General features: G+C 51.3%; 1 protein-coding gene across 1 annotated transcript; it reads right to left on the bottom strand.

Moving 5' to 3' along the window:
- Positions 1-1,482: 1,482 nt before the first annotated feature.
- Positions 1,483-27,069, bottom strand: Wnt9a (Wnt family member 9A). The gene is made up of 4 exons (XM_048357186.1): positions 26,937-27,069; positions 8,349-8,605; positions 6,734-6,996; positions 1,483-4,531 (listed from the first exon to the last, which is right to left on the bottom strand). Exons 1-4 carry the CDS (start codon positions 27,029-27,031, stop codon positions 4,049-4,051), a joined length of 1,098 nt encoding a protein of 365 aa, XP_048213143.1. The 5' UTR covers positions 27,032-27,069; the 3' UTR covers positions 1,483-4,048.
- Between the last annotated feature and the right edge of the window lie 255 nt (positions 27,070-27,324).

Below are 27,324 nucleotides of genomic sequence, written 5' to 3'. Positions count from 1 at the left end.
TCAAGTGTGTCACACACCCATGCACACAGGTATGACACAAACTTGAAACATAGGTGCACATATATGCACAAATACAGATATGCAGACACACCTCTCTGAACATACACACCCACACCTGTGGATATATTCCAACCACACATACACACAGACATTCATACATGCGCACATTTATGGGTCATGTACACAGATCCCCCCAAAACCACCTGGATGATCAAGGCACACACCAAATGAAGGGGACCAAGCCTACATAGCTGTGTCATCAAGTGCCCGGGCAGAGTAGGCAGGGCTGTGCACCATGGCTGGTCCTGCTGTTCCAACTGGCTCAGGCACCTACATTAGATTCAGCTAACTTTGGCTGCCCTCAGCTGGGAAGAATGGCTCCATTCATGCCTCCTCCTATCCCGCTAGCAAGTGGGACTAGCCAAGCCCACTGATGGCAGAGCCTTGGGTAGCTGAAGGAGTAAGTATCCAGATGATGCAGCAGTGGTCAGAGGCAGCAGAAGGAGCCCAATTAGGAAAAAAAAAAAAACCCACATTCTTCAGTGGGCAGCCCTCTTGGCTCTTATGAGGGGGCTAGACTCTGGGGTGCTAGACTCTGGGGTGGGGCACAGAACACACAGATCAGGAGAAGGAAGAGAAGAGACATTAAGGGCATGGTAGGAGACAGCAGGACAGGTCACAGTGGTAGGGGAACCACAGGGTGGGGCTCTGTATGGAGGGGAGGGATGAGGGCCTGAGGGCTAGAGACCACCTTGAGAGAGATATGAATAGGCATGGTGTGGAAAGGCCCAGGCACAGGGAATGAATTACCTTGGACTACAGGGTAAACCCAGAAAAGGCTGCAAGAACAGAGCCATCTAGAAGGAAGAGGTGGAATTGGGGGATGGGGTTCTAAAAAACAGAGGACAGATAGGAAATCTTCAAGGCACCTTAATTCCCACCTAGCCTGGACAGAATGTGTAGAGAGACCAGGGACCTGGGGAAACCAGAGTCCGAGAACACCAGCCTCTCAAGAATTAGCAATTAATCCTCTACCTAGAGCCCTTTTTCCTTCATCTGAGGTCCTCCTGTATCTTCTCTTCTTCCCCATTGTTCCTCCTCCTCCATCTAGTACCTTCCTTCCTCCTCTGCTGCTACTTTACCTCTTCTTCCTCCCTCTCCTCCTTTGATCCTCTCCATCCCTCTTCCTTTTCTCTATCCCTCCTTCTTCCTGGTCCCTACCTCCAACCTTTCCCTACCTCCATAGGTCCTCCTATTCTCTACCCAGAACCCTCCCCTCCTCCTCCCTAGTTCTGTCTCTTTTCCACCAGGACACTTCCCTCCTCTTCCTCCTTTTCAGGTCCTCCTGTTTCTGGAATCCCTCTCCATCTTGCCTCCTCCTCCTCTTTCTCTTCCCCTGGCCCTCCTCCCCACATCCTCCTCTTCCCTCATCTCTTCCCAGGCCCCCCAGAACCCTAAAGAAGGCAGCAGACTGAGGCTGACTATAATTTAAAATACATTTATTTAGTGTTTCCATTTGTTTTGGGTTCTGTAATACAAAGCTGTTAAATAAATACATTCTCCGCAGTCACTCAGGTACACACCTACTTGCTACACAGATGAGGTAGAGAAATCAATAGGTTCACACAAGACTCCACACAAAGACGGCAACCCTCCTGTGTCTCACCCACCCCTGCCCAGACAGAATCAGGCCTCAGAGTCCAGATTCACCAGGGAAGCTGGGGGTGGGGTGGGGGGGAGGAGGCCAGGCTGCCTGGCCCACAGCATAGACACTGAGGAGAGGGAGAGACCTGCTCATTCCACGGGCTGTGCAGTGCACTTTCCTTCCACTCTGCCCCACAGAAGAGAAGCATGTTAAATAGAGGCTCCAGCACGTGAGAGTTGCTTCTTCATTGAGCAAGACATTCTAATATATATTTATATAGGAACAAACCAGCCAGCAGATATTTTCAGTCTGCCTTGTTTAAAAAAATACTTTTCTGAATATTCAGGACATAAAGCTAAGTGTTACTATTTGATTTTTTAAAAAAATCCTTCCTTTGACCCAACATCATTCCCCAAATCCAACAGTGACTGAGCTCATCTTTTGAGGAGCAGGGGGCCAGGTTTGCCATGTGGCACCCTAGTGGGTGCAGGTGTCTGTGGAGAATGAATGGGCTGCATCTCCTCACCCATCAGCCCACCCCAAAACCTTCCAGCCCAGACTGGCTCTTGCTATCACATACTGCCACCCACACTAGCTTCTGGGGATGGGGCACTAATTGGGTTGTCATCTGAACCACAGGAGAATAAACTTTGCTATTTACATTATCCAAGAGGGACCAGGGATCCACATCCACATAAATATGTTTTCTTTTAAAACAGTCCCCCTTCAGCTTCCTGAACCCCTGGAGCTCTGGGGGACCTGCTCCTTGCTCAGTAGTTCCTGCATCCATACCTGCCTGCTACCTACCCAGACCCCAGCCCACACCTACCAGGGCACCCATCTGAATGATCCCAGATCTAGAGTCTCAGGGAGCCAAAGAGCCATTGTATGGTGCTCTGTAAAGAGGGCAAGCCCAAATGGATGCTGACCATGCCAGCACAGCATGCACATCGTGCACACACTCACACTGGCACTCACACGCACACACGTGCACACACTCAAACCAAACCAGGTCAGTGTAGGCCACCCTTCCCCTGGAAAGACAGTTGCACAGCTAGAAAGATAGCACGTGTCTGTCTGGTCCTCGTGTGGCTCCCTCAGGAGAAGGATCTTCAAGGGGCTCACCCAGCCTGTTACCATGCCCCCTCCTAGCCCCGGAATATGCACCCAATGGCCCAGGTGTTGGGTCATCTTTCCACGTAGTGTAGAACAGGTTTGGTAGAGAAAAGAGCTTCCAGACATTTCAGGGCTGTGGCTAGACTTGCTTGCTTCATTTCTTTCCCAATGTCACCTTGATCTAGTGGTTTCAAAGAGCAAGCAGGGAAGCAGGGTGTGTGGTGGGGTAAGAAGGAGGAGCCTCCCTGGTCAGCTCTGCTCAGAGTGGGGCAAGTAAGAGGGAATTGTTGCAGCAGGGGCAGAGGATATAATAATTACTATATTAAATAATAATAATTTAAAAGTCACTGTTACTCACTCCAAAGAGAAGTGCTCATGTGAGAGAGGCATGCCTCCAAGCCTTGGAACTAGATGGCTGGGCCCCAGAGACAGAGCGGTTTGCACTCTCCTAGTGGTTTGGCTCTCTGAAGACAGTGCTGGTGCTGGGGTGCTGGGCCGGCCCATTCCCCATGGGCAGCCATGCAGTTCTGAAGGTGCACTTTCCCTCCAAGCCTCAGAAGGAGCCTGAGGCAGGGAGAGGCAATCAACAGACTGAGGCCCTCAAGGGCCTCACTCCAGGGACTGGGTTTCAGGGACAGAGACAACTTAGAAAGCATTACTGCAATACTCTCAGGTCAGAGAAGGAAGCTCAGGTCCAGGATATAAGCAGAGTGGTTAGGGAGGCCAGACAGGTGCCAGCCTATGCATGAGCTGGACACACTGTGGCACTTGCAGGTCATTTCTACCCACCACCAGGCCTTTGAGAGGGGGACACAGACAACTCAACCAACTAGCTGTTGCATGCCTAGGTCCCAGTGTGCTAGGGGAGGGCCTCAGCCTTTGGAGGTGTAGATCCCTTGTAATGTGTACAATACCTCCATCCCATAAAGCAGGGCTGGTTGGACCTCTGGGGCTCAGCCCTCATAGGTATAGACCCTTTGTATTGCGTGCAATGCCAATATCCCATTCAATGGGACTGGCCAGGCCCGGGGGGGGGGGGGTGGGCATCAGCCCTAGCAGGTGTAGACCCTTTGTGCTGTGTGCAATGCCTACACCTCATATGGAGGGACTTGTAGAGTCTGGGGGTTCAGGTCTTGCAGGTGTAGACCCTTTGCACTGTGTGTAATGCCTACACCTCCCACTGTAGAGATGGCAGGGTCTAGGGGCTTAGCCCTTACAGGTATAGAACCCCTCATGCTGTGTGCAATTCCTACACCCCATGTAGCAGAGCTGGCAGGTTCTGGAGGTTCAGCCCTTGCAGGTGTAGACCTCTTCTCGCTGTGTGCATTGCCTGCACTCCACGTAGCAGCACCAGCGTACCTGGCACTGGCAGGGTCTTGTCACTACTCGGCTCTGTGTGTTGTGGCCTCGGCCACAGCAAATACTCTCACAGTTCTTCTCGCGGTGGCACCTGCGGCCAGCAGTACCTGGGGAGAAGCGGCCAGCCAGACAGAAGCTGGGGGAGTCGTCCAGGTGCACAAGCTCTGGTGTGCGGGGCAATGGATCACCGCTACCTGTCCCTGAGGCTCGACCCCGGGGTGGAGAGATGGCACTGGCCTCCCCAGTGGCTTCGTTGGTGGTGCTGCCCACCTTTAGTGCAGTCTCGTACTTATGTTTCAAATGCTTCCCCACTTCATGGAAGGGTGCTAGCTGCCGCCAGCAGGTCCGCACTGTGCATGAGCCAGACACACCATGACACTTGCAGGTGGTCTCCACCCCAGCCTTGATCACCTGTAGGAGGAAATAGAGGGCATGAGGAACACACCAGGCAGGCTTGAAGACCAGTTCTGCAGATGACCCCATAAAGGCTAGAACTACCACCCATCCAGTACCAGACCCCACTGTACCCCACCCAGACTCAGACCCAGGCCAAGTCACCAATGTCTAACCCACAGGAGGCCCCAGATCCCTGGCTCCCTCCCTAAGGCCAGGCGTCTATTCAGATCCCCCACACCTCTGCAACAAAGGCTAGCCCCAGGGCTTTGAGATAATCCCTTTGATGTCCTCACCAACAGCCTCAGTCCCACCAGGGTCTCCCATGCCTGGGCTCAACACACTGCTCACTAGACAGGCAAAGACAAACATGTCCTCAAGCACTGGTTGGTTTCTTGACTGACCGCCTCCCTACCTAAGTATTAAGAACAGTGTAGGCACAGCCCAAGCTAGAGTGGACCAGGATCCTAGTGAGGTGCATAGAGACATGCAGAAGGGCAGAGACTTGCACCTCCCAGAGATAGTAACTTCTAGGGAGAAACATTAAAAAGTACTATTCCTGAAAGAACTCCCAGGGCCTATTCCATGAGAGTGCCATGTACTCCTTGCCCCCCCCCCCCCGCCCCCGCCCCATGCCTGAGCACCAAAAATTCCAGGTGTGGCAAATTGTCAGGGAATCTAAATCCTTCCCTTCCGGAGACTTGAGCCCCACCTGCTAACACAGGTCAGCTTTCTTGAGGGATCTCCTGTCTGACCTCCCACTCCTGGGAGCCATGCAGGCGTTGCCCCAAATCCATGGAGGGATATGGGGCTGAAGCATGTCAGGAGGCCCCTCTACAGGTGGGTGGGGAGCCAGGCTGCTAAGCTCCCTAGCTAGCTCCCAGGAGGGCCCAGCTGGAGTGGGATTAAGAAATGTAGCCACCCTCCCCACCTTCCTGCCTGCAGCTGAAGAGTCCCACTTATTAAAGATGTTTTGCTGAGAAACCTCGGACAAATTTAATTAAAATGCGGCTGCCGCAGGCCAGCAGACATTGGAGCACTCTTGCACATTCTGGCTTTTCATTAATACTTCACAAAAGGGCAAGGGAGGGAAGGAGGAGTCAAGTTGGAAAGAAAAGAACAGCCTGGCCTTAGGGATTTAATCTGCCCTTTGCTGGCTGGCTCACTCTGCCTGCCAGCCTTTGCCTAGAAGGCAGAGGGAGATAGCAAGAGGACTAGTCAGAAAGGGGGAAATCCAATCTTTAATAAGAGGGGGATTCACAACTCTGACTTCTCAATAAAGAGGAGCTCAGGGCAGGACTGGCTCTAATTATGTCCCTATCCTTCCCAGACGGGATCCATACCTCAGGCAAGGATAGGGGAGGAAATGCCTCCTGCTCTGGATAGAGGCACTGATCCGCCCTTCTATAGCCCTTTCTGAGTCTTGGACCAGTGTTTAGTGGTTTGTGTTTTTCAGGAATGGGGTAGGAGATGCTGGGGGCCAGGGTTAAGAACACTAAGGTTCCTTCCCAGCCCCATGGATCTGTGAACTCCGTGGCTGAAAATGGCGCAGACAGCTAAAAAGCCAGGTCCATCCAGGGTTCAGAATTTCAAAAGGGCCTACTGGAGAGCTGAGGAAGTCCTTGAGCCTTAATTTCAGAATAGAGTCTTGACAACAGACAGAGCCACAGAGACAAGACTGGGCAGACCTGACTTAGGCAAATAGGTTCTGTACACACACACACACACACACACTCCCCTGGGATTTCCTTCCTGCCACACTAGTGGCCACCCTTGATGTAGGTCTTTGGTGACAAGAAGAAGAAGGCATGGTATCCTGGAGTACAGACCACCAACCTTCACATTAGACCATCCAACTGAGAAGACCCTCCTGGGCCTTGATAACCAGGAACAGAGAGGCATAGCAGCCCAGAGAGTCAGTTCCTCCTGGGCTCATTTCCAAGAGGGATGGCAGGGGACCCCTCCCTAAACTGCCAAGCCACCCCATCCATGACTAGTGATCTCATCTGGCTTGTAACAAATCTATTGGAAGCAGAACTCCCAGACCCTGGCTATCATTGTATGGTAGCCTGTCTCCTCCAAGAGCCCTTCCTTTGCATACTCTCCCATTATGCCCAGCTCCATCCCTGTACTTCCTGCCTCACTCAGTCCATGCCCAGCCCCACTATTCACTCTGCATCCCACCCACCCACTCAAGTCCTGCCACCAGGCCCAGCTTGCCTTCACACCCACGAGGTTGTTGTGAAAGTCCACCCGGGCTCGCAGATCCTTGCTTGACCGTCTGCCCAAGAACTCTTTGACAAACTTGCTGCTGTACTTGAGGTTGTCTCCGCAGCCACCCCACTGCCAGGCTTCCCTGTTTTCCAGGTCGGGGGCCTCGTCGCATGTGCAGCGTTCCATGCGTCCAGCACTACACGCTTTGGCTAGGGCGTGTGTCAGGCCAGCAGAGGAGATGGCGTAGAGAAAGGCAGTCTCCTTGAAGCCTGAGGTTGAGGGAGAGGGACAAGTCAGCAAGGCCAGGGGCCAGACAGGCATCACAACCCTGCAGCCCACTGGAGGCCATCTGCCCTCAATTCATATGCCTGCTGCAGCCAAAGCACAGCTGTGTATTAGAGATGACAGCTCTCCATATCATTCCTGGTCTGGGGGCAGGGTGTGGATGTCTGCATCTATGTGGGCCACCCAGCACCCAGAAGATAGGAGGTGTAGAGTGTGCCTGTAGTGTAGGACTGATTGGAGAGGGGCAGGGAGAATTCAGAACCCACTGTGGCTGCCAATTATGGCTTGGCGCTGAGAGATCCTTTCCGGATCTCCAACCTACTAGCCTACTGTTCTTCACCACTGGGCACTTGGAAAACTCTCCCTTTGACCTCAAGTCTACCAGCACCCACTCCCTCTACTCTTAGCTGGTAAGCACTCCACCACTGAACTATACCCTAACCACTCAAACCTCTACTTTGTGTTGGGGGGGGGGGGCGCAGTAGGCACCAGTGCTGGGGTTTGAACTCAGGGCTTGCACTCTTGCTTGGCTTTTGTGTATATTTGTGCATGCACTGGTCCTGGGGCTTGAACCCAGGACTTGAACACTGTTCATGAGCTTTAAGGCTATCAATCTACCACTTGAGCCACAACTCTACTTAAGCTTTTTTGTGGGACTTGACCTCAGGGCCTAGGGGCTGTCCCTGAGCTTTTTCCACTCAAGGCCGTCTCTCTACCACTTTGAGCCACAGTGCCATTTCCAGTTTTCTGGTGATTAATTGGAGATAAGAGTCTCATAGACTTTCCTGCCCAGGCTGGCTTTGAACCACAATCTTCAGATCTCAGCCTCCTGAGTAGCTAGGATTATAGATATGTGCTTGGCTTTTTAACTCAAGGCTTGAGCCACACCTCCATCTGAAGCTTCGTGCTAGTTAATTGGAAATAAGAGTCCTATGGAACTTTTCTGCCTAAAAAGCTTCAAACTAATGATCCTCACGAGTAGGTATGTTTATAGATGTGAGCCAAGGTCTCCAATTTTTAAAGCAGTCTGTGCAGAAGTTCCCATAAGACCTTGTACTTCCAAGTGGGCAGAGTCAAGAGAGGCCCATCTTGTGCCCTGTCCAAATCTGAGCAAATCTTGGGGCTGGGAATATGGCCTAGTGGCAAGAGTGCTTGCCTCAAATCTGAGCAAATCTGGTCACCAAGTCACCTCTGGAGTGGAGGGGTGGAGTCAGAAGGAGGGCGTGCCCAGGGTGGGAGGCAAGGAACCCCACCTACCCTCTCTGCCTTCCCTGGGATGGACATACATTAGGGATGTGCCCGAGGCCCGGTCCTGGCAGGGCCTGGTGGCACTCACCTCGCTTGAGCAGGCTAGCGCGGTAACGGCCTTCCAGGGTGCAGTTCCAACGCTCAAAGCGGAACTGGTACTGGCACTCAAGTGCACTCATGCTCACAGCCTCCACCAGTGTCTCGGCCACGCCCGGATCCCGGCGGCACATGCGACGCTGCTTTCGCTCCAGCTTCAGCCGGTCACAAGCCTTATAGTGTGCCTGGGCAGCTGTTTCTGGCTCCAAGGTCAGAGGGAGGATGGTCAGGGGCTCACTGCCTGTCAGTCTGGGGGGAGAAATGAGCGTGAGCCCTGGCCCCAGAAGATAGACCTTCCAGGGGACAGAAGAGCCAGCATACAGGGATGGGCCAGAGAGGGTAGTAGCTCAGGGAACTCAAGCAGGACACAAGGACCCTCACTGGCCCAACTACACACTGCCCTACTTGCTCCTGGATGCCTCCAGACCCCCATGCACTCCCTTGGCCCTCACATCACTGCCCTGAACATGGCCTCCACATGGCTATCTGCTTCCAATCTATCCCTGACCATTTCAGGGAACACGGCTGACACCAGTCTAGGTGAATAAAGACTCCATTCCAACACAGCTCCCGCAACCTAGGGTTCTCCAGCCTCTGCACTCACTACTATCACCAGCTGGTGCTGTGACCCTCAGAAGAGAGCCTGGCCCTCTGCCCTCTCTACCCTCCTGCAACCTGTGCAAGGGAGAAGGGTGCAGGGGACAAGGGGAAAGACAGTCTCCAGATAACCTCCTACAGGTTGGGCCAGTGGGCCCCAACTCTTTATATCAGGCCCAGAGAGCTCTAGCTACAATTCTAGAGGTCTCATCTGTACCTTCTAGCCATGCACCTTCCGCCAGTCTCAGGCATGCCTGACCCCCATCTCCCCAGCCTTTTAGTCTCCACAGCAGACTCCTGGACATCCCCATCAAGAATACCAGCCCCCATCTGAGGAACATTCTCATCCTAGACTGACCCTTCAGGGGCTCTTCTTACTTCCCCCCTCCCCATGACACAGCCACCAGCATCAATGCCTCAGCCTTGACCCCCTATGGGTGCAGTCATCTTGTCATTCCCCACATCCCTGCTCCATCCCACAACTGACCATCTGAGTTCTGCCAATTGTGCTTTCATCTACAGGCCATAGCAACCGCAGATACAGGGACTGAACATCCAGGCCCTAGGCATGTCCGCCTTGAGCCAAATATTCCTAGGCCTTGAGCCCTGGAGACAGAAAGGCACCAGCATGTGAGCAGGATTCAGAGACACTCCCCAAGATCATCACTGGAAATAACCTTTCTGGCTCTAATCTCCTCTGTGAACAAGATGGAATACAGCTTTAGCTGAGCTCCATGTAGGGGGGCTACAATGTCATCTGCTCTATGAGCATGGGGTCTGTGGAAGAATATGCAGAGGTGAGTAGACAGGGCCTTAAGGATGCAGAGGTGAGAGGGTAGGAACTTGGGGATGCAGAAAGGATGGGGCAGGACCTCAAAGGTGCAGGGAGAGTGGGGGGGGGGGTCAGAGCCATGGGAAGGAGGTATTTGTGAGATGGGAGCTCTCAAGATTAGAGAGGCCTCTTGGGTTAGGAGGATGGTTAGGCAAGGCCAGAAGGCTTGTACCCCACCAAGGGCAAGGCCTTCATCTCAAAAGCTCAGGGAGTCTCAGAAGGAGCTGAGCAAAGGTCCCCTCCAGGAGAGTCAAGAGCCACTTTGTGGACATCCAGGCCTTGTCCAGTGACCAAGCTCACCACACAAGTGTCCAAGCCTCAGCATTCCTCAGAGACTACAGATGAACTTCCCACCAAGAGAAGGGTGCAGAGGAAATCGGGAGAGGGGGGGCGGGGAGGGAAGAGACCTAAGGGCTGCTGAGCACAACAGAAACCAAGATAGGTACTGCTACTCCCCAAAATCAAAGGCAGTGTAGAGGGTGGAGACCTCAGAGAAAGGCCTCCACATGCCATGGCCCGCATTCTCCAGACACCCCTGTATCATGACTGCTCTGTATGGCCAAGGCCCTTGAGAGGAGACCAGGGACCATTTGCCAAGTGCAACTGAGGCTGTGGGCAGGAAGAAGGACATAGGAGATAGGCAGAGGAGGAAGAAAGAAGGAAGGGGGTGGGAAGGGGAATGAGGAAAGTGCTTGCCAAGAAATACTTGCCCTGATACCAGCCAGCCAGATGTCAGGATAGCATCCATCTATGTTCTGCCTATGAGGAGACTGAAAATAGAATCCCCCTGATTCCTTTGACAAGCATGTCTCATCCTAAAAATGACGGGGGGGGGGAGGGGTTAGGAAACCCCTAGGATGGCCTTTTCCTCCCTCTAGCTCCTGTCCTAGGACCTCTTAACACTTGAGGGTGAATTGAGGGTGCAGTGCTCTAGGAAGCTCTCATCCTAAAGCAGAGTAACAACACACAAATGTGCGGGAACAGAGCTGGGGCTGGGAGGTTTGTGGAGCTCCATGGAGGAGGTCAAAGGCCTGGAAAGGAGGTTCAGACCCTCCAGTCAGAGCCCGGGGCTCCCAGGCCATAAACCTCAAATGCAAATATGATCACAGAAGTGCTGGGGAATGAATGAGGCTCCTAAGATCATCTTAGAATGGAGATGACTGCTTTTTCTACATCCACAGTCAGAGATGAGAGGGAAAATAAAAGCATAGAGTTGCAAGTGTGAATGGGCAAATGGCATTATTGGGGAAATTGTTTACAAGTTAAATCCCAGAGCAAAAACCAACTTCATGCATGTAGGCAAACAAATAGCCATCGGAATCCGTTTTAAAAAGACAAGGTAGAGTATGATACTGTAACCTCTCTGTACATCAGTTTGATAATAAAAATTTGAGAAAAAAAAAAAAAAGACAAGGTAGAGGGCTGGGAATGTGGCTTAGTGGTAGAGTGCTTGCCTAGCATGCATGAAGCCCTGGGTTCAATTCCTCAGTACCATATAAACAGAAAAAGCTGGAAGTAGTTCTGTGGCTCAAGTGGTAGAGTGCTAGCCTTAAGCAAAAGAAGCTCAGGGACAGAGTCCAGGCCCTGAGTTCAAGCCCCAAAACTGGCAACAAAAGGACAAAGTAGATAGGAGTAAGAAGGAATAAAAAGTTCTAGTGGGTCATTTGACTCTAGGTAACAATAATGTATTGTATATCTCAAAAAGCTAGAAAGATTTTGAATGGTTTCACTATTAAGAACTGGTAAAATTTTGAGAAGACATGTATAAACATTACATAACACATATGTACATTAAAACATTGCATGGTTCCCCATTAATATGTACTATTTTCATGTTTTACATATCAGTTAAAAAATAAAATATAAAATAAAGGACATAAGCACACAATCAAAGGAAGAGGATACAATTAAGTCTTAGAACTTCTGAGAATATATTCAGTCTCACTGCAGGAAAACACCCCTGAAGCCCAGTCATGGCGGCACATGCCTTGTTGTTACAGCCTTTGGGGGAGGAGATTGTGAGGGTTGCAATTAGAAGCAAGCCAGGCCAAAAAGTTAGTGAGACTCCATCTCAACCCACAAGTTGGGCATGATGGTATATACCTGTTAAGTCAGCTACATGGTCCAAGACCAGCCCTGGAATAAATTTAATAAATAAATAAATAAAATTGAGACCCCCATCTGAAATATACAGAAAGCATAAAGGTCTGGGAGAGTGGTTAAAGTCTGTTTGGCAAGCATGAAACCCTGAGTGTAAGTGGTACTCTAGTACCATTTATCCACCAGGTAAATATAAATCAAAATGTTTGATGAGGGCTGGGAATACGGCCTAGTGGTAGAGTGCTTGCCTCACATATATGAAGCCCTGGGTTCGACTCCTCAATATCACATATGTAGAAAAAGTCAGAAGTGGTGCTGTGGCTCAAGTGGTAGAGTGCTAGCCTTGAGCAAAAAGAAGCCAGGGACAGTGCTCAGACCCTGAGTCCAAGCCCCAGGACTGGCCAAAAACAACAACACAAAACAAAAAAAACCCACACAAAAAAAGTTCAATGATATCATTGTTAAAGACAAGGAAAGATAGAACCAGCCATGGCTGTATTTCTAGATTGACAGAGGTATAACATTTGCAAATCAGCCCCTTAATTTGGTCTGAATGTTTGTGTCCTCCTCAAATTCCTATGTTGAAACTCAATCTTCCAAGGTGATACATTAGCAAGTGGCCCATCATGAGTGGGAACAAAGCCTTTGTAAGAGGAATATCAGCTCCCTCCACGTGAGGGCACAGGGCAAAGGGCAGCCTGAGCCAGAGTACAGTCATTACAAGTCTTAAAATCTGAAACATGTTGACATGGGGCTTCCAGCCTCGACATCTGTGAACAAACATTCTTGTGATTCATGACAGCACTCTGAGCAGACTAAGACATCTGCCACTTCTCTCTACAAATGCAGGCCATAGCCAGGTATGGTGGTTCACACCTGCAATCCCAGCATGTAGGAGGCAAGGCAGAACAATCACAAATTCATGGGAGATGTTTGCTTGGGCTATATAACAAGTTCAGGGCCAGCCTGGGCTACGAAGTGAGATCCTGCTCCAAGACAAACAAAAATACAGACGTAAAGATGGTTCTTGAATGCACTGATGTGAATGCAGCAGAAACTACTCTTCTGAGTTTTGTTTTTCACCTTTTCCTGGGCTGATGCAGTATGGTCTTCCCTCATGATACAGGGCATAGCACTGGGTTCCTCACCAGTCCTGAACCTGAGGATGCTGGCACTGCAGCATGCATGCTGCCAGTGTTTTCAGATCACCTCAGCTACTTCTCAATACTCTTTAAGACAGGCTGTAAGCTAATGTGAATGCTCAGAGCTTGGGTGAGGGCAGCTGGGCTGCGCTGTGTGGCTCAGCTACAGGAGAATGCCCAACGTACTCTAGCTTATTGATAGGACATCTGGATGTCCTATCTGGATGTCACTCATGCTAAGTCCAGGGACACCCAAGGCTTGCACCTCAGCACACAGGAGAAGTAAGGAGGAGGGGGCTTAGATTTGGGATCCAACCACTTCACAAAATGGGAGGCAGGCAGCAATCCTAAGTGACTGACGGCATGCCCACCCCATGGGCACTCCACAAACAAAACCAATGCCCTGGTCTGGTGGGTGGTTGCAGGCCCACGATAGGCACTCCTGGGGCAGGGGTTACCTAAAGTCAGCAAGTGGTACAGGCCTGTCACCCATTCTCTCACCTGCCTCAGCCTTGCACTGGCCTGGGGTGGTTGGTGTCTACCCACACAGCCTGTCACCCCAAACCTGTGGCCCATCAGCCTGGCACCACATGGCACAGTCCCCACCCACAGGACCAGCTGCCTGCTGCACACAGTGCACCTGCTGCCAGGCTCAATGCAGCTGCCACCCTGGCCTCTGGTGGGCGTCTGGCCTGAGACAGTACAGACCCAGCCAGTTCTGCAGTTCTGCATAGCCACCACACTGGGTGCCCACCTCCCAGGCAGGAGGGACTTCTCCCTGGGACAGAGATGTCTCATTCACTCCCTGCTACCTTTGATTAACCAAATCTTGTGACTTGATTACATGGTCAGGCTGCTCATCTTTATGCATTCCTATTTCTATTTCAGAAGCCCATTCAAGGGGCCCTTACCTCACAGCATAGATACAAATCAACTCAAAATGGACTGAAGACTTAACTGTAATTCCTGAAGCTGTGAAACTACTGAAAGCAAGCATGGGGGTGATGCTTCCTAACATCAATCTCAACAATGAGTTTTGTGGACATAATCTCAAACTCATAGGTAGTATAAGCAAAAACAGAAAATGGGATTGCATCAAAATAAAAAAGTTTTGACAAAGCAAAGGAAACAATCAACAAAGTGAAGAGACAGCCTACAGAATAGAAGAAAACCACTTCTGAAAGGGGGTTATTATTCAAAAACTACCTCACTACTGGGGGCATATCCAGAGGAATTCAATCAGTATGTTGAAGAGATAACCGTATTCCCATGTTCACTGTGGCACTAATCACAATATCTATGTAATGGAAGCAACCTAAGTATTCATCAACTGATAAACAGTATTACATAATCACTGTGGAATGGTATACAGCCTTCAAAAAGAGAACATCCTGTCATTTGTGAGAACATGGATGGAACTGGAAATCATTATGTTGCATTTAATACCATAAGCTATATGCAAAAAAAAAAAAAAGTACCACATGATCCTAGTCCTAGTTGGAAATCTGAAAAAGTTGAACTCAGAAGTAAAGATAAGATGGTGATTATGAGGCATTACAGAGATGCTGGTCAAAAGATACGAAAGTTCAGTTAAGTCAGGTACCAATGGCTCATGCTTATAATCCTAGCTACTCAAGAGGCTGAGATCTGAAGGATTGTAGACTCCCTTTGTTTTCATATTTCCCCTTTGCAAGCCTTAAAATATTTTTCTTGGCTCCCCAGGGCAACTAGAATCATTAGCAAAATGTCTCAGCACTGGCTGTGCTGGAAGCTCAGCCTCCCCACCCACCACTGCAGTCCTTAGCTGGCAAAGAGCTGTCATCCCCTGGTGCCCAAAGTCACCTTGCCGACAGCAACATCTAGTCAAGGTCACCTGTTCTTGCCCAGTTCCCTGCACAAGCGCCAAGAGTGTGTCAGCCAGACACAGTCTGCCAATGTGGACAACCTCAAAGGATGGTAGAGGGGAGAAGTGAGAGAGCTGGGGTGGGTACCCACTCCACGAGGGAGACAAGGGTTCACTGAAACAGCCAGTCACCCAGTGTTTAGGACCTAAGAGGAAAGCTCTAATATCCTATCATTAAGCAGGAGACCTGGACATGAGGATCAAGTTAGAGCAATTCTCTGTGGCTCTGTTTGCTAAGAATCGTTCACACTCATTGGTGGGTGTTGATGCTGTCAGTGATGACTCTGGCATTGAAGAATTCAGCTTGACCAGGACAGCTCTGTCCCTTCCTATTGCTGGCATTCTCAAAGAATATCTTGCCTGGAATTGCCCCCTGTGTGTCTTTAGCTTTCTTCTCTTGTGTTCTTTCTACTGGCCTCTGGTGCTCTGCTAGTGTTCTGTCTGAAGAGTTGGTATCAGATAAGAATCATGTCTTCTCCACTGTTTGGAAGAACCCAACAGAAACCATCTACAGCTGAGCTTTTCTGGGTGGAACAATTTCCATGCCAACCTAATTTTTCCCCTCTTCCTTCTCAATCATTTTATTGATATTCAAGTGATACACCATAAAGTTCGCCCATTCGAAGACTTTTTATATATTCACAGGTACATATATCTATCACTTTTTCACCTCTTCAAAAAGAAAACACAACCTTTTATGACAAAGCTCATGCCTCTGAGAGCTCCCAGTGACCAGCCATCTGTCTTCGGTCTTGATGAATTGGCCTATTCTGGGTACATTGTGAGTGGAGTTGCACAACAGTTGTCCTTCTGTGACTGGCTAATTTCCCTCAGCATGATGTCCTCCAGGTTCATCCACATGGTAATAAAAGACCAAGTTTCCTTCCTTTCTAAGCACACCTGGTGAGGTGGGCCACACTTTGCTCATTCATTCACTAGGAGACGCATACTAGGGTGGTTTTCACTCTGCAATTATACACTTGTGTGCACATTTTTATGAGGATCTCTTAATTCCTCTCAGGTACACCTGGGAGTAGAATTGAGGGGTCAAAGGGAACTATTATGTTTAAACCTTTGAGGAACCGCCAGCATTGTTTTCCAAAGTCGTGCACCACTTCCTTTAATCCTTAGGAGACAAATGCCACAAGTCCTCTCATCACTGAATTACTCAGACATTTTCTAGACCATCTTCAGGTAAGCTGCCACCTCCTCTGACAGTGGCTTCCAGGTCTGTGTTATTTTCACTATCTCTCGTCTTCCTTCATTTCCTTAGCATCTAGCTTGAAGTGCTTCCACTCCCTTGTCCTGGAGGATTTTTTTTTCTTTTTTGTGGTACTGGGGTTTGAACTCAGAGCTTTGAACTCACTAGGCTAGTGATCTACCACTTGATCCAAGCCTCGGGGTTCCAATTGCTTCTGATGGAAGTTTTCTCAATGCTTTCAGGCCTCATACCTCCTTAAGAAAATACATATTTTAGCCTGATTTCCAACCTCGGGTTGTCATACTGAGCCTTCTTCTCTTTCAATTCTCATTTTGCCTTGGCCCATGCATTGGTGTGTTCTCCCTATCCTTTCTACATCCACATCCTGACGCCCTAATGGGCATCCCACTGGGACCCCTTCTTACAGTATGGATCTAACCAACAACCCAGCCTCATCTATGAGGACTGTACCCTCCACAGCTAGGTCTTGGGTTTACTGTTCCATCTCATCTAGTCTGTTGAGCACACTGCTCCTGGGGGTTTTCGTTCTTTTTACCATTTTTAGGGGATTTAAAAAATTTTTCTCTCTGCTCATTTGCTCCCCTCCCCGCCCCCACACTTATTGTCTCGACTCCCCACATTGTTATGGTGGAAAGCTGTCATTTACCATGTCTGAAATCAGTCTGTGATTTTCTTATCTGTTCATCCTGTGAAGCCCTTTCTGAGTTATACGCTGTTATGTTTTGAGGTCCATCCCAGGGGCTTCTCCAGTCAGCGCTGTCTTACCTGCACCTTACAAGGCCTTTGTCCTGGCACTTTGGTCCCTCCTGCATCTGAAGCACTCAAGGAGCTTTTCCCTACCTCAGTGAGTGTTAACCCCTGGGCTCTGCCCTCTGGTTGCTCTCATGATGCTGGCTTCAGGGTTCTGTCCTTCTAATGTATTATATTCCTACATAGATTCATTTATACTCTCTGCCTGGGAAGACCCTAGAGAACAGTGAGTCCTGCCTCACTCTCTCCCCAGAGACTTCTAGGACCTTCCCTGGGCTGGCTGTTTCCATCTGTCCACCTCTCCACTGTACTCTGCATAATTTCTTCTGACCAGTCTTCCAGTTTGCTAATTCCTTTCAGCTGTTTCTAATCTGCTTTTCTATGAATGTCTATTATTGACATTCTCTCCCTAGTTCTGTTTGGTGTTTCCAAACTTGCTGGGTCAGTTTTTGTGGTTTCTCCTTTACAGATATTCCAAATGTATCTGCTTCTGTTGTCACTCTTTCCTCTTTAAATTCTTCTTTTTAAAATCAGGCTTCTTTCAAGCCTGTGAGTGTGGTACGTCTCTGTGGATCTCCAGCCACATTTCCACGCATGCCTAGTTATCCCTAACCATGTATTGGTTTCTGTATTTGAGAAACTGTTGACAGAAATAATTTAAAACAGAGGATAAAACACTTCAATGGGACAAAACATACATAGTGGAAAACAAAACATATGCCTGCCCAGAACCTCAGGAAGGACTCTTATTTGAATGAGGGTTTTTGCAAGTGTAATGAAGGTAAGAAACTTAAGGGAGAGTCATCCTGGATAGGGTAAAGCCAGCAAGGGTATCTCAGTAAAGAAAGGGAGAAAATGCAGTGGGACAGAACAGAAGCCCCAAAATGATGGGCTGTAGACACAGGCACAGCCTGGTAGCAAAGGCTTTCAGGGCTGGACAGAAGAGGGAAGGAGGCAGCTGTCACGTGGAGGCAGCAATCACATGTCTTTAAGGCAGCCCATTTGTGATGACATGTCACAGAAGACCCAGAATGCCAACACTCATTCCAGAAGGAATGTCTATGTGAGCCAGTGGGCTCCTGCAGACACACTAGCCCCTGACACAGAGACCCCAAGACCAAGGTGAATCAGGGCACTGGACCATACAAGTAACTCAGGCCATTAAACTGGACCAAGATTAATGCCTATGTGTGGCTAGAACCTTCTTCAAGGCCCTGCCTTCCCCTGGGGGGATCCTGAGACCATGGTCTTGGCATAGCTGGAGTAAGAAGGTCTCTGAATATTCCCGCCTACTGCAGGTTTTGGCCTCCACTGTATTCCCTCATGCATTGAGATTCCAAACCACACTCACAATTTCTCATTCAGCATCTATTCTTATTATTTCATCACAGCAGTTCTTCATCAGTTTCAAAGTTAAATATGTATGTCTATACTCACATGTGAACATGTAGATACACATTTGTCCGTCCATCCACATTGGTGTGTCCAGACACATATACACATATGAATGTATGCATACCTATGAACACATGTGCAAACAAACACACTGAGATTAAGGCACACACACGTAATCGTGCACACATGGCCAATAAAACTTGTAAGTGCATATACACATGCAAACATAGCCTAAGAACCCATCATAGAAACTCAGAGAGACACATAAACACATTCATGTATACAGATGTACAGATGGGTACACACATTCAAATATTAGCTTACATGTACACACATACATGTGCACATTCAAGTTCAGTTTTAGTTGTTGCAAGAGGATGCACTGAGTTGAGTAGAGGACCCAATTACTGTAAACAGGGTGCTTACACCTGAAATGTCCTCATACATCTTCATGTCATCTTGAACAACCTGGTAGGATGTTAGTGTCTACACACAGGAAGGATACTGAGGGCCAGAGGCTCACGTGATATGGCCAGGGCCTTGCAGCCCATGAGGGAAAGCCAGAACAGGACCAACTCCTCCAATCCAGCTACAGCCCCTACCCAGCCCGTGACCAGTGCTGACTCAAGGTTGTTTTCTTAAAGAGTCCAGTGTGGTCCAAAGGATTCCCATGCCCTTCAGTACCCCAGGCTTCCTCACACTGGCTCCCATACATTCAAGATGCAGCCATACCAGATGTGAGACTACCTGGAAGTTCTAGCCACATGTGGCCAGGACTACTATACAAGTGGCATGTAGAGCAGTTAGTTCCACTGTGCAAAGTCCCACTGATAGCTCTGGTCTCTATCTCTGGGAAGTAGCACAGGGAAGAGTTATAGAACCACTTCCCTGATCCCTGAAGGCTGGCCAGTGGAGTCAGCACTCGCCTCAATGAAGCCTGTGCTGACAGGTGACTAAAAGCCCCAGCCCTCGACTGACTTATAGAAAGAAACTGATTTACAGAATATCAAGCAGCTACATAATCAGGGCAAATCCCAGAGACCACTCCCGGTTCTTAGGGCCAGGCCTTAGGCGCCACTCTGTGGCTGCCTGGTGCCCAAGGAATTTCCCCTGAGTTCCAGCAAGGTGATTCTTTCCCTCAGGCAAGAGCTGGAGAGTCACACAAGGCCCCAACAGTCCAGGCTGGCTCACCCCAGGGCCACCCTACCCAAGCTGGCAGCATGCCCTGTCACCTGAGCCATGAGCTCCTTCTATTCACGGGGCAGGCGGGGACCAGCAACGCCAGTGGAGGAATGCCAGGCCCCCAGAACTGCCTCCCACAGCCCTTCCTCCCGCCAGTAGGTCTTGTCGCCCTCGGCCACCCTGCTCGGGAACTAGCTCTCTCTGGGCCAGGGTGGAGGGAGCCAAGGGTGCAGTTCCAGAAGCCGCAGTGCCCTGCAGAGGAAACCTCAGCCCCGCCAGACAGCGTTTAATTTCTGTGTGAAATAAAATCAAAACAAATTCCAGCACTGAGAGACCAGAGCTGAGATTAACCCTCTGTCCTCCCAATGGTCTGAAATTCTACCCTTCTCAAGTCCAGCTCTCATCCCGAGAGCATCCATATGTCCCTTAGGGCTGAAACACCATCCCAGTGCCCAGACATGCCCAGGATGAGGCTGAGGGCACACGTCACAGAGAGCACTGATCCCAGGGTTCAAGTGGACTGGGAGAGTACAGCTGAGCCTCCCTTTCTCACTCACTCACTGCTCACTCATTCACTGCCCTGGTAGGCAAATTCCTGGGGATCAGCTTGACAGAGGAAGACAAACCATCGGCAGCTACTACCCCAAGAACCAAGGCACTGCCCAATAGAAATGTCCCCATCTATCATGGATATGAGCTCATTTGTCCCCACAACAGCCTCTGAGCCCCAAGAGAGTGCACAGATGCTTGCTGGAAGAGCTGCCTCTCTGCCTAGCTACCTAGGCCCCCAGGGTTCAGAGGGCTACTGCAAACCCCAGACCAGGTAGGAGGGTCAGGCAGAGCTGTTGGACCCTTGGTAGCCACAAGCATTGTCCCATGCAGCAACCTGGAGCAGGATCCCCCTCTCCAGGTGCCACACCAAGGCTGTGACCAGGAGATTGTGACCATGGGAGCTTTAGCCCCCACATTCCCATCTACCAGAACAGAGCCAGTCCTACATCCTCAGGCTTCAAGAGCTTCTGGCAGCATCCTGCCCTGGGCTAGACCTCCAGCCCACTTCCCCTGGCCGCTCCGACCTCAGGTATCGCAAAGAAAAACAAACGCAGCTTGCGGCTTGCCTTTTCCATCGCCTCGTCCGGCTACTGAGCCCAAGGTGCTGAGCTGCCAGCTGGGAGGCTGGGTTTCCTCCTGTGTGTATGCCCAGACCAGCAAGTACCTCGCCAGGAGGGGCCAGGCTTGTGAGTCATGGAGCCGGGGTAACTTGGTGCCACCCAGATTGGCAGGTATGGCAAGGTGTCCCCAGACACCTGCCACTGGGCTGGCAGGGTATCCTGCACACAGGGCCATGCACGTACTTCACCTGCTCTCAGGCAGCCATCCATATATCCAGCCCCCTCCCTCAGTGGTTGTCAGTGTACTGTTCTGTTCAGTCCATGCATGGGAAGGCAGGCAGTCTAGCAGTGCAGGAGTAGGAGTAGGGGGTACGATAATAGCCACATACAGCAAGTATGGATACAGCCAGCTGAAGTCAGAGCCCTAGCCAGAGTGGTGGACCAGACTAGTTAGTGAGATGAATGAGCACCATGTACCCCTACAAATTGGCAGAGGACCCCCACAGGCTTTAAGCTAGTAGGAGCCTTCAGCAGGGAGTACATAGTACGGAACTCAGAGAGACCCAAGGGGAGACTCTCTTCTGCCCTAAAACTGTGCTACTAGGGACACATTGGCATGACTGGGCAATTGTCATGAGGCTTCCCAGAAGCAGCAGCCACCCAGGTGGAACCTGGAGGTAAGGCCTGCACAGGTAGCATGGTCCACTTTACCTTAACACCATATTTTGGCTCCTAACCAGAAAGACACCTCCATGTAGCCCACCTTGTGTGCTTTGAAGGGCCTGGCTTCATCCCATCACCAGAGAGCTCATGCCAGAAGCCACCCCATTACCCCAGACAACCATGCCTCCCCCTAACCCTGCAGCAGCCTGCTGGGCACCACAGGGCACCCTCACACACACACCAGCACAATACACAAAGGCAGCCGGGTGCCTGGCAGGCTGAGATTAAGAAAGCGAGTGTCGGAGGGCTGTCAACAGGTGTCATTTTTCCTCAGCCAGCAAGGAGGGGCCTTGCTGCATCCCTCCACCCACCCCTTATCAACTCATCACTCTCCCTGGGGTTCAGGGCCTCCTCAGAAAGAATCTGTACTTGTGCATTCTTTCCTAGGGTAAAAAGTGACCCACATGCCTCACTCATGGTGACCAAACCCTAAGAAATGGCAATTCGGACAGACACAGGCAGGAGTCCCCCTGGCCCCGGGCCTTGAGCCACACAAATGCTGCACGGCATCCACTGGGTTCTGCCCAGTGTGGGCACCCAAGCCTCGGCAGCAAGAGGCAGAGTGTGTGACGAGGACAGAAGTGAGATTAGGCCAGCTGTCTCCCTGTCCAGACAGCCGCCGGCTGTGGACAGGACATCTGCTCACACAGCTGAGGGGGGCCAGGTGGTGGCTGCTTCCACCTCACCTCAAATCCCACCATATAGCTGCTGGACACTACTCCCCATCCCCTCAAGAGAGCTCAAGAAAGCCTGTGGACCCCATCCCAGGAGTCTGGTCCTGTGGTCTGTGTTGGGAGCTAGGACACAGTCGAAGGACTGCCATGTCACGAGCCTATGGACAGAGAGAGGGCGTGCTTAGGCTGTGATGAAGATGCTTCCAGCATAGAGCGGAGAGGGAAGACTAGTTCTTCCCACCTGCCTCTCACATCTATACACATGGCCCCATGCAATGAGAAGCCAGGCCCCACACAATGAGAGGCCAGGTACCACACTCACTCTGCTGATCATCAGTGTTCCTGGGAGTCACAGAGGCATGTTGGCCCACCTGCATCCCTCCAAAGCCAGCAAGCCCTCCTCCTCTGGCCCATCCCTAGTCTTTCCATACCTACTTCCTGGGTCTCATCTGCAAGGCCAATTGCAGGATGCCTCCCCAGTCAGCCTGGCTGCTGCCTCTTCTGCCTTAGATGAGCCCCACATTGGCCCTGCTCTCTATCCCCTAAGTACCACCACCCATAGGCTTCCTGGGGTATCTGGAGCTGGATGTTTCCATGGAGAGCAGCTGCTCACAACTATACCAGCCACTATTAACTCAGATCTAAACTTCCAGTCTGTGACTTCCTCATCTCCTGCCCACTCAACTCAGGAAGGATCCTGACCTCCAGCTAAACCCTTCTCCAGCCTGTACTGTCCCCAGAAGATGTTCTCTGTCAAGCTACCATTCAGCCTTCAGCCTAGTAGTCTGTACCTTCAAACCTCCTGTCCTGCAACTCTTTCCAGCCTTCTCTGATCCCACTGAGGACAAGCTGAGTGTTCTTGACAGACATGGGCACATGGCCAATCAACCACTAGGCCCTGGGATCACACACAAGGTCAAGGGGCAGACTAGTCCCCTGCCCTGTTTACCTAAGCAGTCTTCCTCAGGAAGTTCCCTGAGCACCTACAAAGGCTCTCATAGACAGGAACACACACACACACACACACGTTAGACAGGCACAAGACAGCCACCTGAGGATGTTACTTATGTGTGCAGAAATGAGAGTATATCTGCATACCGAATAAAAGATAAAAGGTCTCTATCCAGGGACAAATCCAGATCATTTAAGGTGATCTTGCAATTCAATAACAAAAGACAATCTGACTAAAAATACAAAGAAACTGAATATATGCTTCTCTAAAGATACACAAATGGCAAAAAAAAAAAAGAGCCCACTCAATGATGCTCAACATCATCAATCATCAGGTAAGTGCAAATCAAAGCCACAATGAGATACCACTTCATACCGACTAGGATGAGTAGAATTAAAACCGGAAAGTGCTAGTGATAATATGGAGAAACGATACTCCTGAACATTTCTGGTGGAAATGTAAAATGGTATGGTACTTAGGAAAAGAGTATGTGAGTACCTCAAAAGGTTAAACATGGAATTACCATAGGACTTAGCAATTCCATTTCTAGGTATGTACAACCAATGAATTGGAAGTATACAGTCACACAAGTGGAAAAAAACTTATTCACCAAATGTTCACAGCAACATTTGAAAAAAAATCAAACAGTAGAAACAGCCTTATGAACTGATGAACGATTTTTTAAGCCTATAGTACAATCATCCAATCGAATGTATTCCAGTCATACGTGAAACACTGCTTCACAGTATAGCATGGATAAAGCTGAAAAAAATGACTCCAAGTGAAGGAAGCCAGACACAAAAGACCACATAGTGTATGATTCAATTTATATGAAATGTCCAGAGGAGGAAAGTCCACGGAGACAGAAAGATTAGTGGTTGCCAGGGGCTGGAGGAAGGGGAATGGGGAATGACTGCTTAGTGGGTATGAGGTTTCTGGGCTGAGGAAAATATTCTGGAATTAGATAGTGGTGATGGCTGTACAGTCTGTGAATACACCAAAAACCACTGTGTTGAGAGAATTTCATGGGATGTAAGTTACATGCAGGAACAAAAAGAAGGCCTCTGACTTATCAAGTCCCAAACAACCCCCAGTGGTCCAAAGTGCCCAAAGTCTGCTATTCAGGGCTAGTTGAAGTAACCTGCAAGCATTTTCTGAAATGTGAATGCATGTGGCCAAAAAGAAAAGGCAAAGAAGGAAGGAAGGAAGGACTGAAAAGTTATAAGCCCCAGGTCTCCCAAGGAGCACTGCTAGGTCTAGTTCAATTCTGCCAAGGATTCCAGAGAAAGGGCTTCAAGGTGCGGAGGTCCCACCAACCTTCAACTCCTAGCCAGGTCTGAAGCCTCCCTTCTAAATGCCAAAATGACCGGCAACAAAACAACCCAGACACTTGTTCCAGACTTCTGCTGTTCCACCCTCTTCAGCTCCATCCTCTCACCTTCAGACTCCTAGGGAGGGGTAAGAGATGAAGAAGCCAGTCTGAAGCCCATTCTAGGGTACTCTGGGGGAGGGCCTGGGTCTGTATCCTCTGGCCTTCATATGACCTCCAGCTAGCCCCTCCAGGCTCCTATCAGGTCTGCTGGCCAGGCCCCAGGAACACAAGCAGCCCAGGGAGAACCAGATGGAAATGCCACCTGCTGATCAAGCCAGGATGCAGAGCTGGGCCAAGGGGAGAAGAGAGGAGCCCCTTCCCCATGGCTGGCAGCCAGCCTGGAGGGGTCCAGTGGCAGGGTGGCCAGAGGCCTCTAGAAGGGAAGGGCGGCCAAAACGGGCAGGGTTGGGTTGCAGCTCAGGGAGGGGGCAGGGAGGGCTTCTGCTGCCACGTGACCCTCCCCGGGGCCAGCCTCTCCTCTCTGGGTTCTTGGGCTGTAACTGGAGCCGCGTTCCTGCCTGGGAGCCTCCGTGCCAGGCAGAGCTTTGGAGAGGGGGAAGGGAGAGGAGAGCCCTAGATTCCAGCTCCTTCTCCCTGTTCCCTCTCCATTTGGGCTGGGGAGGGCTGTTCCAGCATACCCCATAGGCACAGCAGACTCCTTGTCCAGTCTCCACCTCTGGCCCTGACTGGCTTTTTTGGGTTTAGGGGCTCTTATGTCCTCTCTTGGCTAGGCCAAGAGCAGAACTTCTAGACAGAGAAAAGCCCAGGGGTATGCTTTCTCCCCTTCACCCCTGCCTTCCATCACGCCCAGGAATTCCAGGGGGACAAAATCACCTATTCTGCCCTCCAAGTTTCCTACCTCAGCTCCTGATTCAGAAAGTGCCCATTCTGAGTCCAGGAGACTTCGGTCCCCCTATGCTGTGCCCCCTGCAGAGGTGGTAGTTCATAGGGCAGCATGTCTCACAGGCAGCTATAAGGAGAGTTGCCCTCACAAAGAGCTGGTCCTTGCCTTCTCTGAGCTGCACTGGGAGCTAACAGGGGAACCACAGCAGCACTGAAACCCTGATTACTTGCAACAGAGCCAGAGGCCAGGGAACTGAAGTGTGTGTGTGTGTGCGCGCACACACACACACACACACACACACACACACACACACACACCCTAAAATAGCAAAGCACTGAGACAGCCCCTTATTTCCCCTAGAATCTGAGTTTGGGGACTCCCAGGTAGAGCAAAGTGGCCATCTAGACAAGCCCTGGGTGTGACAGAAGCCTGATGAGCAGAGCTTCTTGGTTGGGATGGAAGAGAGGAAGGCACAGCTGGCTGATGAGATGGCTGTGACTCACGATGGACCTGTAGCCAGAGGGCCATTCACTAGCCCTCCCTCCTGCCCATGGGTGAGGTTCAGGACTGCACAGATGGCATGCAGGGGTGTGCCAGGCCCAGGCCCAATATACAGTGAGAGCCAAGAGGGGGGCAAAGTGGGAGTCCCCCAGGAATGGAGACATGAAACTGACCTTGGAAGACAACCCAAAAGAATGAACAGAAAAAGAAAGGAGAAAGAAAAACACAAAGGGAAAGTTTCCCATGAAAATATTTTATTTTCTTTGAGAACAGGATACACCTGCAGGGCTCCTCGGTCCAGCCGGCCTCTCCCTGCCCTGACTGGTGCCAGATTCCTGGACCAACGGAGCCCTCTGCCGGCCAGGCCGCTGAGCGCTGGACGCCTGGGCCAGGGGCAAGGGAACAGGTGACAGGGAGCGGCCCAGGGCACCCGGGACTGGGGCTGGGATCCAAGGGGCCAGCCAGATCTCCCAGGGGCGGCTCTCGGGAGGGAAGGAAGGAAGGAAGGTGGAGAAAGCTGGGGCGCTACCTTTCTCGATGCCACCCTGGATCTCAGAGTGCTCAAAGCATGGTGAGGGTCCCTCTTAAAGGTCTCTTGGGTGTGGGCATCTGGGAGGAGGGGGAGGGAGCGGAAAAGGAGAGAAGGAAAGGAACGAGAGAGACGCCCTGACAACACCGAAAACTGCTAGTGCAAACGAGAAAGGGGCACAGGGAGCTACCCCGCGGGACCGCGGCTGGCGCTGCACGACTCGGGTCTCAGACGCGCTCCCAAGGGCCGGGGCCCCCGGAGCCCGACCTTGCGCCACAAGCAAAGCGCAAAACAAAAACAAACAAAAAGTGCTTTTCTCTAACTCGGAGCCGCCGCCCCCGCCCCTTCGGGGCTCAATGGAAGGAACATCTGGATTTTGTACTTATTTTTTTGTTGTTAAATTAACTTCTCCAAAGAGCCAAGGGGGTTGGGTGGGCAGGAGCCCGGGAAGCACCGGTCTTTTGGCAGACACACGACGGCCTACGGTGGGGGCGACGACAACGACTTCTCGGAGGTCACGAAGAACCCCAGACCCCCACGAGCCCGTCGGACACGCGGGTCCTCCAACCCTCCACGCGTAGCAGGGACTCTGACTCGCGGACCGAGGGCCGCGCGCGCCGCAAACAAACAGCTCCCGGCAACCCCGCGACCCCGCCGAGCGCCCACCGCGCGACCGGCGGGCGCTGCCCAGGGGACGCCCCCCGCCTGGGCCGGCCCCGTCGCCGGTGCCCGCCCGCCCAGGGCACCTACCCGAAGTAGGCAGACGAAGGGCGCAGCGCGGTGAGCAGCAGCGTTAACCCGAAGGCCACGGCCAGCCAGCGCGCCAGCAGGGACCCATCCAGCATCTTGCCGCCCCGCGGCGGCTGACCATCGCGCTCCCGGCTCCGCGCAGGGCGCGCCGCGGCCGCCGCCCTCTTATAGCGCCCGCAGCGGCGGCCGCGCGCCGACCAGCTGGGCCCGGCCCGCCCCGCGCCCGGGAGGAGGGGTCACGCCGGCGCCGGGGGCGGGCCGAAACCCGAGCCGTGCGCCCCGCCCGCCGCCGCGCGGGGCCGCCGCTCCGGGGCGGGTCTCGGGGTGCGCCCGCCGGTGTAGAGGGGGCGGGAAGGGGAGAATGGTGGGAATCCGGGAACCGGGCAGC

This window comes from Perognathus longimembris, chromosome 11, assembly GCF_023159225.1.
Source record: "Perognathus longimembris pacificus isolate PPM17 chromosome 11, ASM2315922v1, whole genome shotgun sequence".
NCBI lineage: Eukaryota > Metazoa > Chordata > Mammalia > Rodentia > Heteromyidae > Perognathus > Perognathus longimembris.
This window is presented reverse-complemented; position numbering and strand designations above follow the sequence as displayed.

Bases quoted from the DNA above. Each gene is read 5' to 3' on its own strand.
- Wnt9a (XM_048357186.1), bottom strand. From the start codon at position 27,031: ATGCTGGATGGGTCCCTGCTGGCGCGCTGGCTGGCCGTGGCCTTCGGG. The intron at 8,606-26,936 runs GTAGGTGCCCTG...TTCTCCCCCCAG, and splicing joins CCTTCGTCTGCCTACTTCGG to ACTGACAGGCAGTGAGCCCC. The intron at 6,997-8,348 runs GTGAGTGCCACC...CCTCAACCTCAG, and splicing joins CGCTAGCCTGCTCAAGCGAG to GCTTCAAGGAGACTGCCTTT.